The 16,398-nt window shown below is 34.7% G+C and overlaps 2 protein-coding genes across 2 annotated transcripts in view; one reads left to right on the forward strand and one right to left on the reverse strand.

Moving 5' to 3' along the window:
* LOC144443383 (dolichyl-diphosphooligosaccharide--protein glycosyltransferase subunit KCP2-like) overlaps window positions 1–16,398 on the reverse strand; it is a 466,884-nt gene that overhangs the window by 47,372 nt on the left and 403,114 nt on the right. The window lies entirely within an intron of this gene.
* Window positions 5,331–9,822, forward strand: LOC144443575 (somatostatin receptor type 4-like). Its single transcript, XM_078133112.1, has 2 exons — window positions 5,331–6,320; window positions 8,968–9,822. The coding sequence occupies exons 1-2, from the start codon at window positions 5,373–5,375 to the stop codon at window positions 9,067–9,069; spliced, it is 1,050 nt and encodes a 349-aa protein (XP_077989238.1). The 5' UTR covers window positions 5,331–5,372; the 3' UTR covers window positions 9,070–9,822.

Consider the following 16,398-nt stretch of genomic DNA (forward strand, 5'->3'; position numbering starts at 1 on the left):
TGATGTGTTATATTACTTCACTTCACTTAACTATTGTATAAATGAATCGTTATGTTAGGCCAACACCTGTAGTTACGACCATCGGGCTCCTTTGCAGAAAGGTGAAAACACAGTTGTCTGAGTATGGGAGCAGAAGCATTATTGCCATTCTCGAGATTGATTTATATATCATTCTGGTGAATATCATATGACGCTGTTTTATCAGGACTGACTAAAATTGAACTTCTATTTTGCCAAAAAGATGTATATAACTTACTTATAGGGAGGAGGCCGGTGTTTTTTTTTATCGATGACCGGTGAGTGAAAACGATCAACCCTCTTTGAGATATTGCACAAGCATTACTGACCCCCCCTTCTCTCAGTTGAAATCTCTATGACCAAAATCTCATTGCACAAAAATAGTGAACCTCATACAGCTTGATTTTTAAAATGGTGACCCTCCCAAGAAATACTTGTCCCCCCGGCCCATCACTTGTAATTTGTGTCTCGTCCCAAGATTAGCATACATTTATTGACTTATAACTTTCTTACTGAATCAGGGTTATTTTCTTTTACTTAACCCATTAATGACTTGGTTTCTGTAGCTTTTTGTAGTTAAACCCAAAATATAGGATGTCGTGCTCTAAGGGGTTTAATAAGAAACACTATCAATGAACATGTCACGCAATTTGAAATGCCATAGAAATTCACTATTAATAGTTTACCTTTAAGATAAAGCAGATTTCACCGAAAGTAATATATTTATATTAATAAATAAGTCTAATGTATGCATCTTGCGGTTTAAAAACATGAAGGTCATCATTTTTATGGAATAGAATGTATTGATCATAAAGTCGGATACACGAAATAGGCAAAGTTGAATCCACAAGTCGCAGTAAATCAATTAAATGTATTATTCCCATGTTCACAATACAAGGATAAATGCCGCAAAACTGAAAATACTCAAATATAAATTCATTGGTTTCTGCTAGATTTATAGGTGAATACGGACTTACATATTTCCAACTCAATATCAAAGATCTTGAGATTAAAGGATTTTCTGTCGACCGTGAGTTAGATTTGCAAAACTTACATTAATCATGATGAGTATTTTGCATACTGTATTTTGATAAAAGATCTCAAGTTGATTGCCTTATTTGTGAAAGAAATGCTAGTTAAAGTGTTGCAACAAATTCTGAGGTTAACATTTTCGATATGTGTCCAGAGGCTTGTAAAATTTGAAGGTTAGTATTGACATATCTCACGATCCGAAATGTATGTTGCTTGTAAACATCTTTAACCTTTCACATCACTCATTTACAATTAAAATGAAGGCGTTCGTGTTATCTTCTTATTAACTATTGCATAATTTAGTTACTGTAATAGCATGGTTTTTTAATACATGTAGTGCGTGTAAACCCACGCTGTATCGGCACTATGTAGATTTGCCAATAGCACGCGATAGTGATTTAAGTTCCACACAAAATTATAGGTCTCGCAACTATGAGAGAAAAGGTAATTGCTTCGAATCGAAAAAACTGCATTATACCACACGCAAGCTAAATTTTACTCGTTCGAATAGAAAATACGGGTTCATACCAGGGTCGTTTACGTCATGACATCGCGCGGCTACGTCACTGGTTTTGCGCTGTTCGATGTTTTCCTACCTTAAGATACGCATTTATCATTTAATTCTCAAACATTTTGCTTCATTCAGCCGGAAAAATACTTACGACCCAAGGCTGTTGTTACTACTTGTCATCAACGCGCAGTGTCAAAGAACATTTTGTCAATTGCTTTAAATTGCTAACCGTAGACTTTAGAGAAATTCAGCTGTCTGTGGCTGAATAAAGACACATATTGCATTTTTTCGGGGGGGGGGGGATAAAAGAGAATTCTTGATTCGAAACTGGACAAAAACATGGTACAATATACAAGTTATGTACCCGTATCCAAGTACGCTTCGTAAAAGGAACGACTTTAATCCATGCAGGATTGTTACCTCATGAAAGCTGATTTTAGATATATATCAGAAGATTGTACACATTCGGTGAAATTTGTAATTGGGAAAAAATGTAAAAAAAAAAAAATGTAAAAAAAAAAAACCCCACATCATCAGCGATTTCGATTCATTGTTACCGTCAGGTATACAAAAGACTCATTTAAATTAAACGCTGCAAACTAAGTCATACTTACAACTTACAACGTTTTAATTTCAAAAGCTGACACGTACCGCTTGTTCCCCAGTCATGTTAAAAATTATTATGATTTTTTTAGATGGACAATATATGAATGGTATGGCCGCGAGTTATTCGTCAAATTAAAAGGGCCATTTGATATTAGTTGTATACAAGATTGATTTCCCTAGTTTAATATCACGGCCTCCATGTGTTTGCTAAATAACATACTTACTCATAACTAATAATATCTATGCACGAAGAAGGAATAAAACCTTGGGAAATTTATGGATATATATTGCTGATGATGTTCATTGAGTACAATGGCGTGTCATACGTCCACAAAGGTCACCACTGTATACAAAACATGTAATATAACCTATAAATATTGAAAGTTTAGTCGACAGCCAGTGTCAACCTTATATCCCATCTTATTTTATATTGTTGATTGCTTAAAACTAGGTCGATACTCTTGAATTTAATGACCTGGTCTGCTACAAGGATTCGACGTTGTTCCCTCCAGGCAAACTCGATACATGTATGCGTATCTAACTAGTTCAACATCTACTCTAAAATACCTAGTGTCTGAATTCCATCCTGTCTCAGTTGCATGTCTGTCTGTCTGTCTGTCTGTCCGTCCGTCCGTCCGTCCGTCCACCTGCCTGGCTGTATACGTATGTACGTATGTACGTATGTACGTATGTATGTATGTATGTATGTATGTATGTATATGTAGGTAGGTAGGTAGGTAGGTAGGTCGGTAGGAATGTGTGTGTGTGTGTCTGTGTCTGTCTGTCTGTCTGTCTGTGTGTCTGTGTGTCTGTCTGTCTGTCTGTCTGTCTGTCTGTCTGTCTGTCTGTCTGTCCGTCCGTCTCTCTCTCTCTCTGTGTGTCGGGTATGTCTGTCTTGTGGATGTGTCTATTTTTAACTTTGCTATCTATCCTGACATCTTATTGTTTTTTTACGATGACGCAGCAAGATTGATCTTATGCTAATACTGCCGTCTCTAGACAATAATTCACCGTAGTCATTACTTACTTAAACCACGGGAACACCAAATGCATTACATTAATGGTTTACGGGATAATCTCTAAATCTTATCTCGTGTGATTAACAAACGCAAAGTATACCCCATAACATAAACACCATACTCATAAAATTAGATAATACATTATTCATTCATTTGTTATTGTAAGAAAGTACCTTGGTCATATTACCTATACCATTACCTGCAATTTGACAATAATTCTTTTGAATGAGGATGTGTTAAAAACATGCGTCTAGTCAACAATGCAGCGTCAACAATACAACGCTGATTAATATTTCCCATAAAGCCACTAAGTAGCTTTAACATATGAACGTACAATGGCATGTAATGTATGGCCTCAAACAACATCCCATTTAGCAGCGCCTCGCATCCATCAACTATTCTAAAATGTCAATTGCAGGGACACTTATCTATCATTATGTAGGTTACAGATTTCGTCATTAAATGTCGTTTCGAAAAATATGATGAGTGTTGTCAGTTGTGCCCTTTAACAAGTATAAGTCACTTTTTGTACCATGGTGGATGAAGATCCCACATGTTTACTTTACTCTTCTACTCGAAGAGGTCAATTATATACAAGTATAAGATAACATGTACGTGATCCATGTTCATTTATTGCTATTATAACTTGTGCAATTTGCATGACAGATGCCAAAGATAACGATTGAAAAAGAGTGAAAAGAGATGAAAATGCCGTCACGGGTGACTTTCAAAACCAATCAATTATAACGTATATTTTAAATTATTGCTAATGTTAGAGCTGCGCTCATGAAACAAACCCCTTTGAATTATTGGATGCGATAATATGTTGGAACAGTCCCTGTCGTAATAATTTTAAACCAACAGTTTTAGCAATGTATTCATTTTCAAAGTCTACACGTCGGCTGTGTTGGTGTTTATATGTAAAATAAATAACGAACCAAACGGAATGTAACATAGATCGAAAGTACCTCACGTAACGACTAAATCGCGCTCTGCAAGCATGCCTTAATATAATATAATATATTATGTTACTGTCAAACATGCTATAAATTGTTTATTAATTCCAACTGGTGCAAATATACCGAGGCCGACAATTATTTATTATTCCTGTCACTTCAACGCAGACTTTAGTTTCAGTTGTTTAAAACCGTTCCGACAGATTGTGGAAACTCAATTAATTTGAACCTAAAATAGCATAAGCTTACGTTGACTGCGACAAAACAACCCACAACTTGCACGACACGGCAACACGTCGCGACACATCAAAACACAGCACAGTAAATCGTAACATATGACAAAGAAAACGCAACACAATACAATACAGCATAACGTAATTAATCTACTGTCGAAAAATAGCAAATGCCCCATTACTAGTACTACAATGTATGCATTTATCAAATAAGCAGTAATTATAATCGTTCTATGGGTATGAGAAGTAACCACAACGATTGTTATGCCACACATATCGGTCGTGCTGTATGAATTTCATGGTGAGGACCACTCATATAGCAACGTTAACGTTGTTAACATGAAAATTATTACATGTATAATATAATATTATTACACGTAATGCATACATTCAGTCAGCCACTGACATGCCAAATCTGAATCAACAGTATTATATCCGTTGATTGTGGCATCCTGGGCCTCGTAAAAACATCTGTAGATTCCTACAAAAGTGACTATCAAACATATAAACATTTATATTGGCAATATTGCACGACGGATGTAAATTGAACAAACATCGAACAATATGGCACGTTAAAAAAAATTGTCCACATTGTAAGGATGATCATAGAACTATTGCATTGTAAAACATAGGTAAAAGTAACTAAGCTTGTTTTTATTAATATGTGTATTATGTGTCGAGGTACAGTCAATGAACACTCCTGCTGACGCTTTTCCAGGCACCTTTCCAGTGTGCAAGAGTTTCTTTACTTAGTCAAAGCGCTGCCGTTGAATGTGTGTTACTACTCAGTCACGGAATACAATATTGTGATTATACAATTGTCGCGAAACTAAATTTTTATTTCGTATGGCTTTACTAGTATTTATTGGCGGTCTGGACGGTGGATGTGACTGTTAATACGCCAGAGTCGCTGTGCAGCGCACAAGAAGTATATGCTCCATGTTTTTGACGAACGGTTAATAGTGGATATTGTTTCAACGGATTGAAAGTGCGAAACATGGATCAAATCGAGCAGTCCTACCGCCCGGGAAATTTTGCTTTATTTCTCAACGATTCATTCGATTACAATGACGAAGACGACAGCATTTACGCCAGACGCCAAGAACTACCGCAGTGGGTTTTTCTACATTTAACGCCGATGATAAACTGTCTAGTTTGTATTACCGGGTTGGTTGGTAACGGTGTTGTAATCTACGTACTAATGAGATACGCGACCCCGAAAACTGTACCGAATATTTATATCTTAAACCTTGCTGCCGCTGATTTTCTGATATTACTTGGGTTACCATTTGTCACATATAACCAACGAACACGAAGATGGATATTCGGGGATGCGATGTGTAAAATTGTTATGGGCTTAGATGGAATGAACATGTTCACCGGCATATTTACCCTGACGGCGATGGGTGTTGATAGATACTTGGCAATTGTACACGCCGTTTGGTCCAAAAGCCATCGAACCCTAAACAGCGCGAGGGCCATATGTGTCTTCCTCTGGATTCTCTCCATAGCAAGCACTATGCCACTGTGGCTGTATGCCGAGACTCAAACCTTCGGGAACGACACCGTATGTAACATAGGAGTGATGCCACCAGCCGTTCAGCAAACATTTCTATTTTACTCGTTCGCCTTAGGATTTGCTTTCCCGATTATCATCATTTTAATGTGTTACACGAGTATTCTCGTTTTTCTGGCCAGGTGTGCGAAAAGGACGGATTCAAGAAAACGATCGCGCCTCGGAAAAGTTGGTATTTTAGTCCTCCTAGCTGTTGCCCTCTTCATCGTTTGCTGGTTGCCATTTTGGGTCGGCCAACTATTAGTTCTGTTCGGGGACAGTAGCTTCTCCGTCCAGGTTGTCTATTACTTTAGTTTTAGCTTACAATATGCCAACTGCTGTTTAAATCCATTAATATATACATATGTCCGTCAGGACTTTAGAAAATACGTGAAGAAAGCGTTCTTCTTGAATATCTGCATGACATTAAAACGACCTAGCCGCAGTACCAGCAGTATGAGTCGAGGCCATTCTCAAATAGAAACGTGTGATTCTGCATTAAATACTAAAATATCAACTCAACTGTGAAGAGAAAGGACAATATATACATATATATATATATATATATATATATATATATATATATATATATATATATATATATATATATATATATATATATGCTCTCCAAGGTGATTGAGCACTCTACTTGGCGAAAGAAGAATGAAACTCTATGTATATATATATATATATATATATATATATATATATATATATATATATATATATATATATATATATATATATATATATATACGTAATTCACATTTTAACGAAAGAAAATATTATATTTAACACTGCTTTCACGATTTATCGGAGCATGACATTTTTGTACATTGTATTTACATATTATTGAAGTATGTACCAAACGTTATTGTACATTGTTTGCACTTTGTTTGCAATGCCAAACTGTATTAGACGCATTTCCGCAAGTTTACGTCTTACCAGAGATGCGAAACGTTGCGCATTGAAGGTGAAGTACATTTTATAAACTGTATTTTCTATACGAAATCGCATGCAAGATAGGATTTAACAATATCATGACAGAATTTCACATTCTTTATTGAATAAGCAAACATTTGATATAGTAATGTTGTATATAGTGTAGCGTTTAGATATGAACAATAATTTTAAAATATTCACATTTATTACTTGTAATTAATATTGCTTCGATATTATTTCATTCAAATGAAAGTGACATTAGCACTGCACAGACTATAAGTTAAGGGACATGGTCAAACTAAGTTTATACGTTTTTGGGAGATATATTCTGCTGCTTATTTAAGGGTACCTGCGGTATTCTACTTTAGGCATAGTCAACCATCGCTTGCTACTGTCAGAACTCAAACCTCGAATTCAGGCATGACTATGAACGTTCCATTGACCTGATTCTGTAAACTGAAATGTCAAGGAAATCGTTGCATACAATACCACCAACTGGGCTTACAACGCCAGCGGAACACAATCTCGAATGCTCATCGAAGGCACGTACGTTCCGACGTCAATATGCAACTAGGATATTAATTTAATAAGGGTTTTATGTAAGATATTTTACAGTAGTAAAATACTCATAATCTTGTAATCATCTTGTGCCTCTAAAATGTGAAACTCCTTTTAATTGAAATACAAAGACATAAACTCATAAAACACAGTATGAGCTTTCGCAAGCAGCTGCCAACACACCTTATCGACACCTGCCCAGTTAAATTTTTTTAAGTTCATAATTTTTTATTTTTGAGCATCAATCAAACAAGAGTGTTTGCTGTCTGCTAGAAATAATACGGCGGGAAAGTGTTGATGTACATTGAACAAGACTTGTGATATTGAGAGCAGGTGTAAGGCTCCTGACATCAGGTGAACTTTTAATCGAGCAAGATACTAATAAGTTAGCATAAGTACGTTACCTGAGATACTTTAATTCGAAAAGAAAGAATTGTCTTTACGGTACGTGGAGACATGACACATGTTAAAATTCTAAATCACTCTAGGTTAGTTTTCCTTCATATTTATGACATTTTTGTATAGTACATTACTGACGGTGTTTCTTCGCTAATATGTATTATTGTTCACTTAAGAAAGAAACAGAATTACGCTATTTACTTAACAAAACGTCATCTCTAAATTTTTCCTCGCAATGGCAGTCAGTAGGAAACAATAATAGCTCCCTCATCATTTACACTCAGTATACAAAAAATGTAATACATACGGAAAGCCAATTGGCGACAAAAACAACCGTGCTGTTGTGATGTGGTGTGTTCACAATCTGGTCTAAAAACGTGTCGTTTTTCTACATATTTGTGTACCCAAACAATTATGACATTTCATATTAAAACCTACATTACTATGCCCGTTTAAAGATCCGTGAATCTGTATTTTATAAATACATAACTTATGAGAACTTATTTATGGTACTCAGAGATGGCAGCGTTGAAAATTCTGACAATCTGTTTTAAAAGATCAATCATCTGTTTGAAACAAGGGTGGTAGATATAGATGTCATAACATGTTAGTAAAACACATGTATAGAATGTCGACATCTGTGCTAGACATTATCTATGGGCATAACCCGAATGGGAAATCTACAGTATATTGGTTATTATATTATCATCGGCTCAAAAAAAATGTTTGTTGACAATTTCAGTTCTAAACCTTATACAAAAAGCAAAGTATTGATTGGAAACGGCAATGATGTTATACAAAGCTTACTTGAGCAACATACATAAATACTCTCCGTATTTAATTTTATAATGATATTATTGAAAGATAAAATATTCAGCACTGTTTATTTTTGCAGTGCTTGAATTACTCAAAGTGTATATCATCATCAATTGTTAGTGACCATTTTATGTTCCTCGATGTTATTTTTGTAGTTGTGAAAATATTTTTAATAACACACACACACAAGTTTTAATCATGCTCCAAATTATAATTACATTGCGGACATGTTTGAATAGTCTTACCTGTAGTATTTCATAATTATGATAAGGTATTTGAATGGGAATCTTCAATTAAGGTTTGTTGTGCTATTGTTATCAAGCTAAACATTTTCTACTTCTCAAAATTAAACAAAGTAAGATATTGTAGGATGAATACGCTATTCGAAAGGAGTCGACAAGTATGTTATATGTCAGCTCTTTAACATAGGTTTCTTTCTACTTAACCTTGACTGGGTTTTAAGTACGTTTCGTGTAAACGTATCGTGAACGCGACCAGACCATCATAATATATTTAATGGGATTTACCATTTAACGGTAATGTATATGGAACAGACGAACAATCAAGATAGTATCACCTCAACACAGATTATCACAAGACATCGCTAAGTGCAGTAAAAACGTCATTACGAAATACATCATTTTCTTTAACGTAAAACAGCCTTCAATAATGTTATGCTGGGTTATTTATGACGTTATCTAGCAAATATGATCAATTTTATATTACATCTACAAAAGGTGGCGATGTAATGTTGTGACAAACACAAATTTGATTTCATTAACAGGTACGATCAATCTTTTGTGCAATAAAGAACTATTTCAATAATACCGCTTATCAAATGGGAAAATGTTTGATAACACTTTCCGCAAGGTGGGATCAAAACTGCTTTTCTGAGTAGAGGTGCGGTATCTAAACCGATCGAAGTGTCGAGAAATATGGCAAGTAGCATGTTCTGGATAGCCAGATAATTTCAACCTTTTAATAGCTCGACACCATATTTTGAATGTATGAGTGACCTGTATGTGGTAACTTTAACTTTGAACATTCTTCATGTACATTGCGTTAATCTATTTTTATATTTATCTATTAATTCTTTGGTCACCTTTTAACGTAGACATTCCGCACACACTCTAATACTGTTAAGACGTTATTCAATTGGCATAAAACTTTCAAAGAAAAACGAAGTATTGTGAAACATCTGTAACTTTTTAAATTATTTTTTGTGTAATTTTTATGACAGTGTTAGCAGGTTAAGTTATGAAATAAAAACATTCATTTTATTTCATAAGTAGTTAACTTGTGGTGATATTGATCATTTTTGGGTATGATCTTGTGGGAACTAAATCTCATCTCTTACCGAGGTGTTTACACAATGATTTATTCAATAGCTCCGTAGAGACGGATTCGTTATTTTCATTGAAAAATTATCAATTAAAATTACCGAGTCATCTTACCTGATAAATTACGGTTGAATCATGTGGTAAATAGTACATTACATTTATCACTGCTTTGTCTCTCCTTTAAAAGCGTTGAATAATTTATTGGTCCCTTTGGGTATTAAAACTGATATCTAACTCTACTTTCAGTACACATATGTGTGGGCGACGCCATCAACTGACACCTCATATCACTATATGATAAAATGACTCCTTCTGGCTTAGTATGTTACGTGTTTGCTGCTGTCAATTAGCCAATTTGAAGAGAATATAAAGGTCAGATTTTTCCTGCTTAAAATTAATATGATACCATTGTCGGTTCTCAACTCCTCATCTCAATTACTCATGCACTGCCTACTTCATATGTTATCCCTTGATGCTGGACAGTAACTCTAGATGTTTGTTTCCCCTTGAACACCTATCCCATTAACAGAAGTAGTTTCAATATACCATTGGATATCAGAGTTTGTTATAATATAGGCTAACTCATGTGACGGACTAAACGCTAATATAAAACTTTGTGCGCAAATCAAAATCCGAGCGAAAGGTTACTAGAAAGTACACATAAGCAACACCTGAAATGTGATAATTTACATGTATTTTACATGTAATTATGTAAATTAAACATACCATAATTGCTTCAAGTTAGATGGTGTGGCTAAAATATTGACTTGATATGGAAATGTGGAGAAGACGATAGCCATAGGCGTCAATCAGTCAGTAATGTCAAACAAACTAGTTTGATCTACCTTTAGGCACATTTCAGGATTATTTGAAAAGGATGGTATTGTAAATATTTAGTTCATGGGTGAACGGGCGTATCAGACTTGAATACTCTTTAGAAGGATTCAAAGATGTCGAATAACTTTCATACTTTTCATTTAAAAAAAAAATAATATGTCAATTTACAAACTACTACAAAACCAGAGTAATTATAGCGTTTTAATTAGGCAGCACGACGTTTTGCACGTCTCTCAGAAATTAGTTTGGTTTGGTTTGGTATTCAACATCAAGCACTTCTGACTGATAATAATTGGCGAAATTGTAACTGTTGCACACCAAGATATTGTGTCGTTCGCCCAACAATTTTTTGGTCGTATGTTTAATGAGTTGTAACAGTTGAGTGAGAATTAAGTTGTAATATATGGCTGAAACCGAGATAGGTGGGGAAAAACGTCATAACACTGATTTTAAAATGATATATGCGTTATATATAATTATGCCTAGCTAGTACACGAACGTTCACCAATATATAGCACAATTACTGTATTCATACAGTGGTATCAATGCCCTGCAAATGACATTTCCATTACAATGCCGGTACGTATAAAGTATTAATGAAAAAGGGAGACTATTTCTTTCAACATTGTTTACGGCACGCACGTTAATAGCAAGCCATATGTTGACCATATGTTAGTCTGAGAATACTTTGTCTACTTCACGGAGGACTGGGCATTTCATCATTTTCATTGTATTGATTAACACTCTGAATGTGTCATGGTAACCTGTAAAAGGTCCTGAACAAGCTCAAGGTAACTTGGATAAATTGGATTAGCGAAGTAGAAGGTCCTCTCCTTTGTATGACGGCTTTAGTCTGCTATTAATACCTCACTACACTTACTACACTTATAGAACAGGGAATTGCTCTTGTAAATGATAGCACGATCGTACGCAATAGCAACCTGTTGCATATAATATCAGTGTTAGCAGTACTTCTTAAAACAATTGTCAACTGGGCATTTACCCCACTCCAACTCAAAATAGTTCCAACGGTATTCATTAATTCCTATTCAGTTTCTCAGATACTACCATGTTATGCACTATACATTTGCATACGTGTTTATAAATAACTAGTTCGCAAATGTGTATTCATTGTCAAAAACAAAGACCGGCTTAAACAGAATTGTACATATTACATAAATACTCAAGTTATATGTCAGTCTAAATATTGAAGTATACAAATCTAGATTCTTACTCTTATTACAAATTACTTTGAACTTTCAAAAATATTTTTGTTTAGTGGACACCATATCACAATATTCCTTTGTTGTAACTGTCTGTACGTAAAGGTAAATAGCCTATGACAATAATGAAAACAATATATATATAAATAGACGCAGACCCGTGGTCTGTGATGTAGGCTGGTATTATAAATCATGAGTATGAACGTCATCCACCCATTCCACAGCCACGATTTTATTTACTATATTCAACAGGCCGTACTGATTAAGGTTATCAAGAGAAAACAAATCGAGATTATCATCCAGAGTTGGCCTTTGTAATTGAACTCGGGTTATTTAATACACCGACACGGTAGCGAAAGTAGAATATATTAGCTGTGCCAGGGATGTTTATTTATATGTAGAGTGTTCTATGACAACAGAAAAGAATATCTTGCTGATGTATTGCTATGTTTAGAGTTGTATGCTTAATACTAGTATTTATAAATATTTCTACACTTTCCGAATTACTTGAAATCTTTTCATTTTAGACACTTACATGTATGTATATTTGTATGATTGACATTGTATATACTTTTCTTATTTTGTAAATGTTATCATTGACAAATTAATTTTTTTTCCGAAATAAATTCTCAATATCTCAAAGCACCTTTTGCCTTCCCCACATGATTCATAGTAATTCATAGTAATCAGATGAATAAATAAAAGTAACAAAATGATCAACTGTAATAAATAAATTCTATATGTTACTTTGCAATTACATCAGATAAAAACAAATCACATGCATTCAATATTCAAGTATGTTTGGAGTATGTTTATCGTGGTTGATGATTCCTTTAAATAAAACATGAAAAATACGTTTTGTTTACTCTGGGTAGTATGCCTAATCACAGACTAGGCGAATACAACTTGACTCAGTTAATTTGATATATCATTTCTAGCCGTTACAAATATTAATAATATGACTATTCTAGAATTATATGACTGCAAATGGAAACGCACAGTCGAGGTCAAAGTACAAAATAATAATGTATACATTATCGTAGACAAAAAAGAAAAAGTAAAAAAGGAGAACAAAAAAAATCATTTGAGTTTCTGTGCCTGGACAATCTCATTGGTAACACGTTTGCACAATATCTCTTCTTATTACACCATACGAAAAAAATCTAAATAAAACTACCATATTTATAAATTAAATTCGTATAAATTACAATTTATACGAAAGCATCCACGGTGCCATATGAGTTTGTGTAGTTTTATATTACACATGGCATATCAATATCGGTAAATTGAATTATGATGTATACATATCGTGGAAAAAAGCCAGAAACAAACCTTTACCTGGACAATTATATTGGAAATATGTTGCACACTATTTCCTCTTTTTTATACAGTACGAAGAAACAAGTAAAAGGTTTCCCCATTACAGTTTATACAAAAGCTTTTACAGTGCCATATGAGTTTGTGTAGTGTTGTATTACACTCGGCATATCAATATCGGTAATAAGAATCAACGCTTTAAATTAATGTTTTGCTAAACTGTACAACATCATATTTACTTAGTAAGTAGTTACTGATGGAGTAATTACGGGGTTCTTAACTATTGACTTCAAATCTATGCTAGACAATCTATACCTCATTTGCAAGACTATCAAAGTTGCAAATGTTCGAAGTTTGGAAGGTAATTGAATACTTATCGATCGATTTTAGTATCATTTACCGTACGTTGTAAAGTAAGGACCGATATTTTGAAAAAGTACCGCGTAGGTTAGTCTTTATCGGAGTGTATAAATAATAACCAATTTCTTTAACGATGTAAGGAAATTCAACTTTTGCAATTCTAAGAATGGCACAGAAACAAAAATAGTTCTATGTGTTTCAAAAGGAAACCGCGCGAATGTAAATTTTGCGTCACTAGTATAAATGAACCGAATATTAGCCCATTGAGGCGTCCAGCTGAGGCGCATTGATATTTATCGCTTGATTAGATGACTATTCAAGGTACCTTTCGCATTTCAAAGAGATTCTGACTGCATGCCCAATCTGATTAAAATCTGATGTAGTGAATTTACCTCGGTTTCTTACGATTATTGTCGTTTGTTCTCTTGTGTTCCGTGAGTGACGTGAGCGCCTTCTTCGCACATCTGATGCAATACCATAGTAGCTCATATTCAAATGTGACACGCGTAGCCAATCAAAATCAGGCTCACTCTCCAGGTCCTGGATTGAAGTTGAAAACAAAGAGAACCAACAACACAATAACAATAACAATAACAATAACATCGTTGTCTGAATTCTGCCCTCGGGATCTCTCGGAACAAAGTATTCTGAGGATGAGGTACTGTACCCTTTAGTTTTCGTGTTAAGTCGCGTTCTCATTGGTAGTTGAGTGGGTTAATATATATACATTGTTGTATAATTACCTATTCTTTTTGCTAACATAGGTTTATTAATTTGAAGGGCAAAGGTTTAGACAAGACGTTTACGTCTTTCAATACCACTCAAAATTGCTTAACAGTTTAGGATCCTATGGGACAATTTACTTTAGTAAAAAACATATCAACGGATACATAAATCTGAAACAATTAGGGAGATAATCTGTTTTAGCGTACGATGGCGCATAAAACCCTCATTTTTGTTAAATTTCTAAAACAACCACATACTTTGCATTTATGGCAAGAAATTCAGTTAAACTATGACTTTTACAATACTATTATTATATTTGCATGTTGTGAATATATTTAATTTAGTTGGTTTAATCTAGTGTAATCGTATCTGGGCTTGCAATGTTCGCTTGCTTGTAAAATCCAGTAGTACGGAAAAGTAATAAAACTATTCTGTCGTTAAACATTCGATGTGTAATTAAGGTCCCGTGAGATACCTTCAAAGTATTTTCTAATACAGCAACTGCCTGCATTTCCTTTATGACTTAAGACGGGCGCATCTTTGCTTGTCGTGATTTTAGTTTAATCTGACTAAAATACAGCAGTAACAAAAGAAGTGCTGCACTTCACAGAAAATATTCCCCTGGGTAGCGACCTTGTCTAACCTTGTTGCAATGTTAATGTCAACGTATGCTAGATGCATTTGTATTTACCATTCAAAGTGTTCAATTATATTTAAAATGACCTCAATTTAGGAAAAAATAATGTCACGCTTATTTTGAAAAAGTATTTCTGACATGAATGTCATGCGAATGTCTGATCTGAGAGTTTGTTGAAATCCTCGCGATAAAACTACTGCTACCGACGACATTATGCCTGGCAGTATTGCTTCATTTGTAGGCTCAGCTGTCTCGTTCTGCTTTCGAACCGAAATGTTCAAGACACACTCAAATATTGCCGCTAGGGTGGGTTTCTTCAGACCTATTGATATTTCTACTGTGGCTTCAAACATCTTGGAATCTATTATAATTATACACATCGCTCGTCGTTCCATTGATCTCTGCATTTACTTGCTAAACGAAATTATCAACATAACCACAATAATGCTGTTTATGTTTGTTAGATGCAATGAAAGTTATCGATCATTGTATACTTTTTAAGAAACTCATTAAATGGGGTATTCCAAAGTATGTTGTTCGGATCTTATTGATGTGGTACCACGGGCAACGCTTCTTTGCGTAGTAGGGTTGGGCCTTGTTTGTCACTTTTTGTCAGTGAAAAATGATGTCCTTTTCCCATATCTGTTTAATGTTTATATGGATATCTCAGTAGTGGTCTGAAGTCATGTTATGGAGGCTGCAATATCGGTGGCCAAATGATAAACCATCTTGTATATGCTGACGACTTAGCTCTTATCTCTCCATTAATTATATATGGGTCTGTGCTCCGTTGTGTCTGTCTGTGAAAGGTATGATGTTGACCATGACATTACCCATCACCCTAAGAAATCAAATTCCTGGTAAATGTTTAATTAGAGTCAATCTTTCATCTTCTGTTCGTGCTGGAGATAAACCACCTGGTATCGTTCACTAACATTCTTATATGGATATACCCTGACATACTCTATGTATGTCAGATGAAATGCCAAACTAATATTTTACTTCGTAATTTTTCACACTCTTCAATTGGTGTTAAAGCTAATTTGTTTAGAACTGTCTGTTCGAATATTTGCTGCTCTCAGTAAAATGTGTCTGAATAATCTTATGAGTGCTTACAATAATGTGTTCCGTATTGTTAAAAGTTAATACTCACGAGGCTGTAGTGCAAGCTCGATATTTGTTCAACACACAATCTCCGCTTTTGGAACGCTTAGAGCAAAGCTCGTGTACAATTTCTTTGAAAGTTTGAGAAAAAGTTGTAATGGTCTTATTTTAGAAGTACCCAATTTTGACACTCTGCTCTACGCCAAGAA

Source organism: Glandiceps talaboti, chromosome 12 (assembly GCF_964340395.1).
Source record: "Glandiceps talaboti chromosome 12, keGlaTala1.1, whole genome shotgun sequence".
NCBI lineage: Eukaryota > Metazoa > Hemichordata > Enteropneusta > Spengelidae > Glandiceps > Glandiceps talaboti.

Bases quoted from the DNA above. Each gene is read 5' to 3' on its own strand.
- LOC144443575 (XM_078133112.1), top strand. From the start codon at position 5,373: ATGGATCAAATCGAGCAGTCCTACCGCCCGGGAAATTTTGCTTTATTT. The intron at 6,321-8,967 runs GTGAAGAAAGCG...ATTGTTATCAAG, and splicing joins GTCAGGACTTTAGAAAATAC to CTAAACATTTTCTACTTCTC.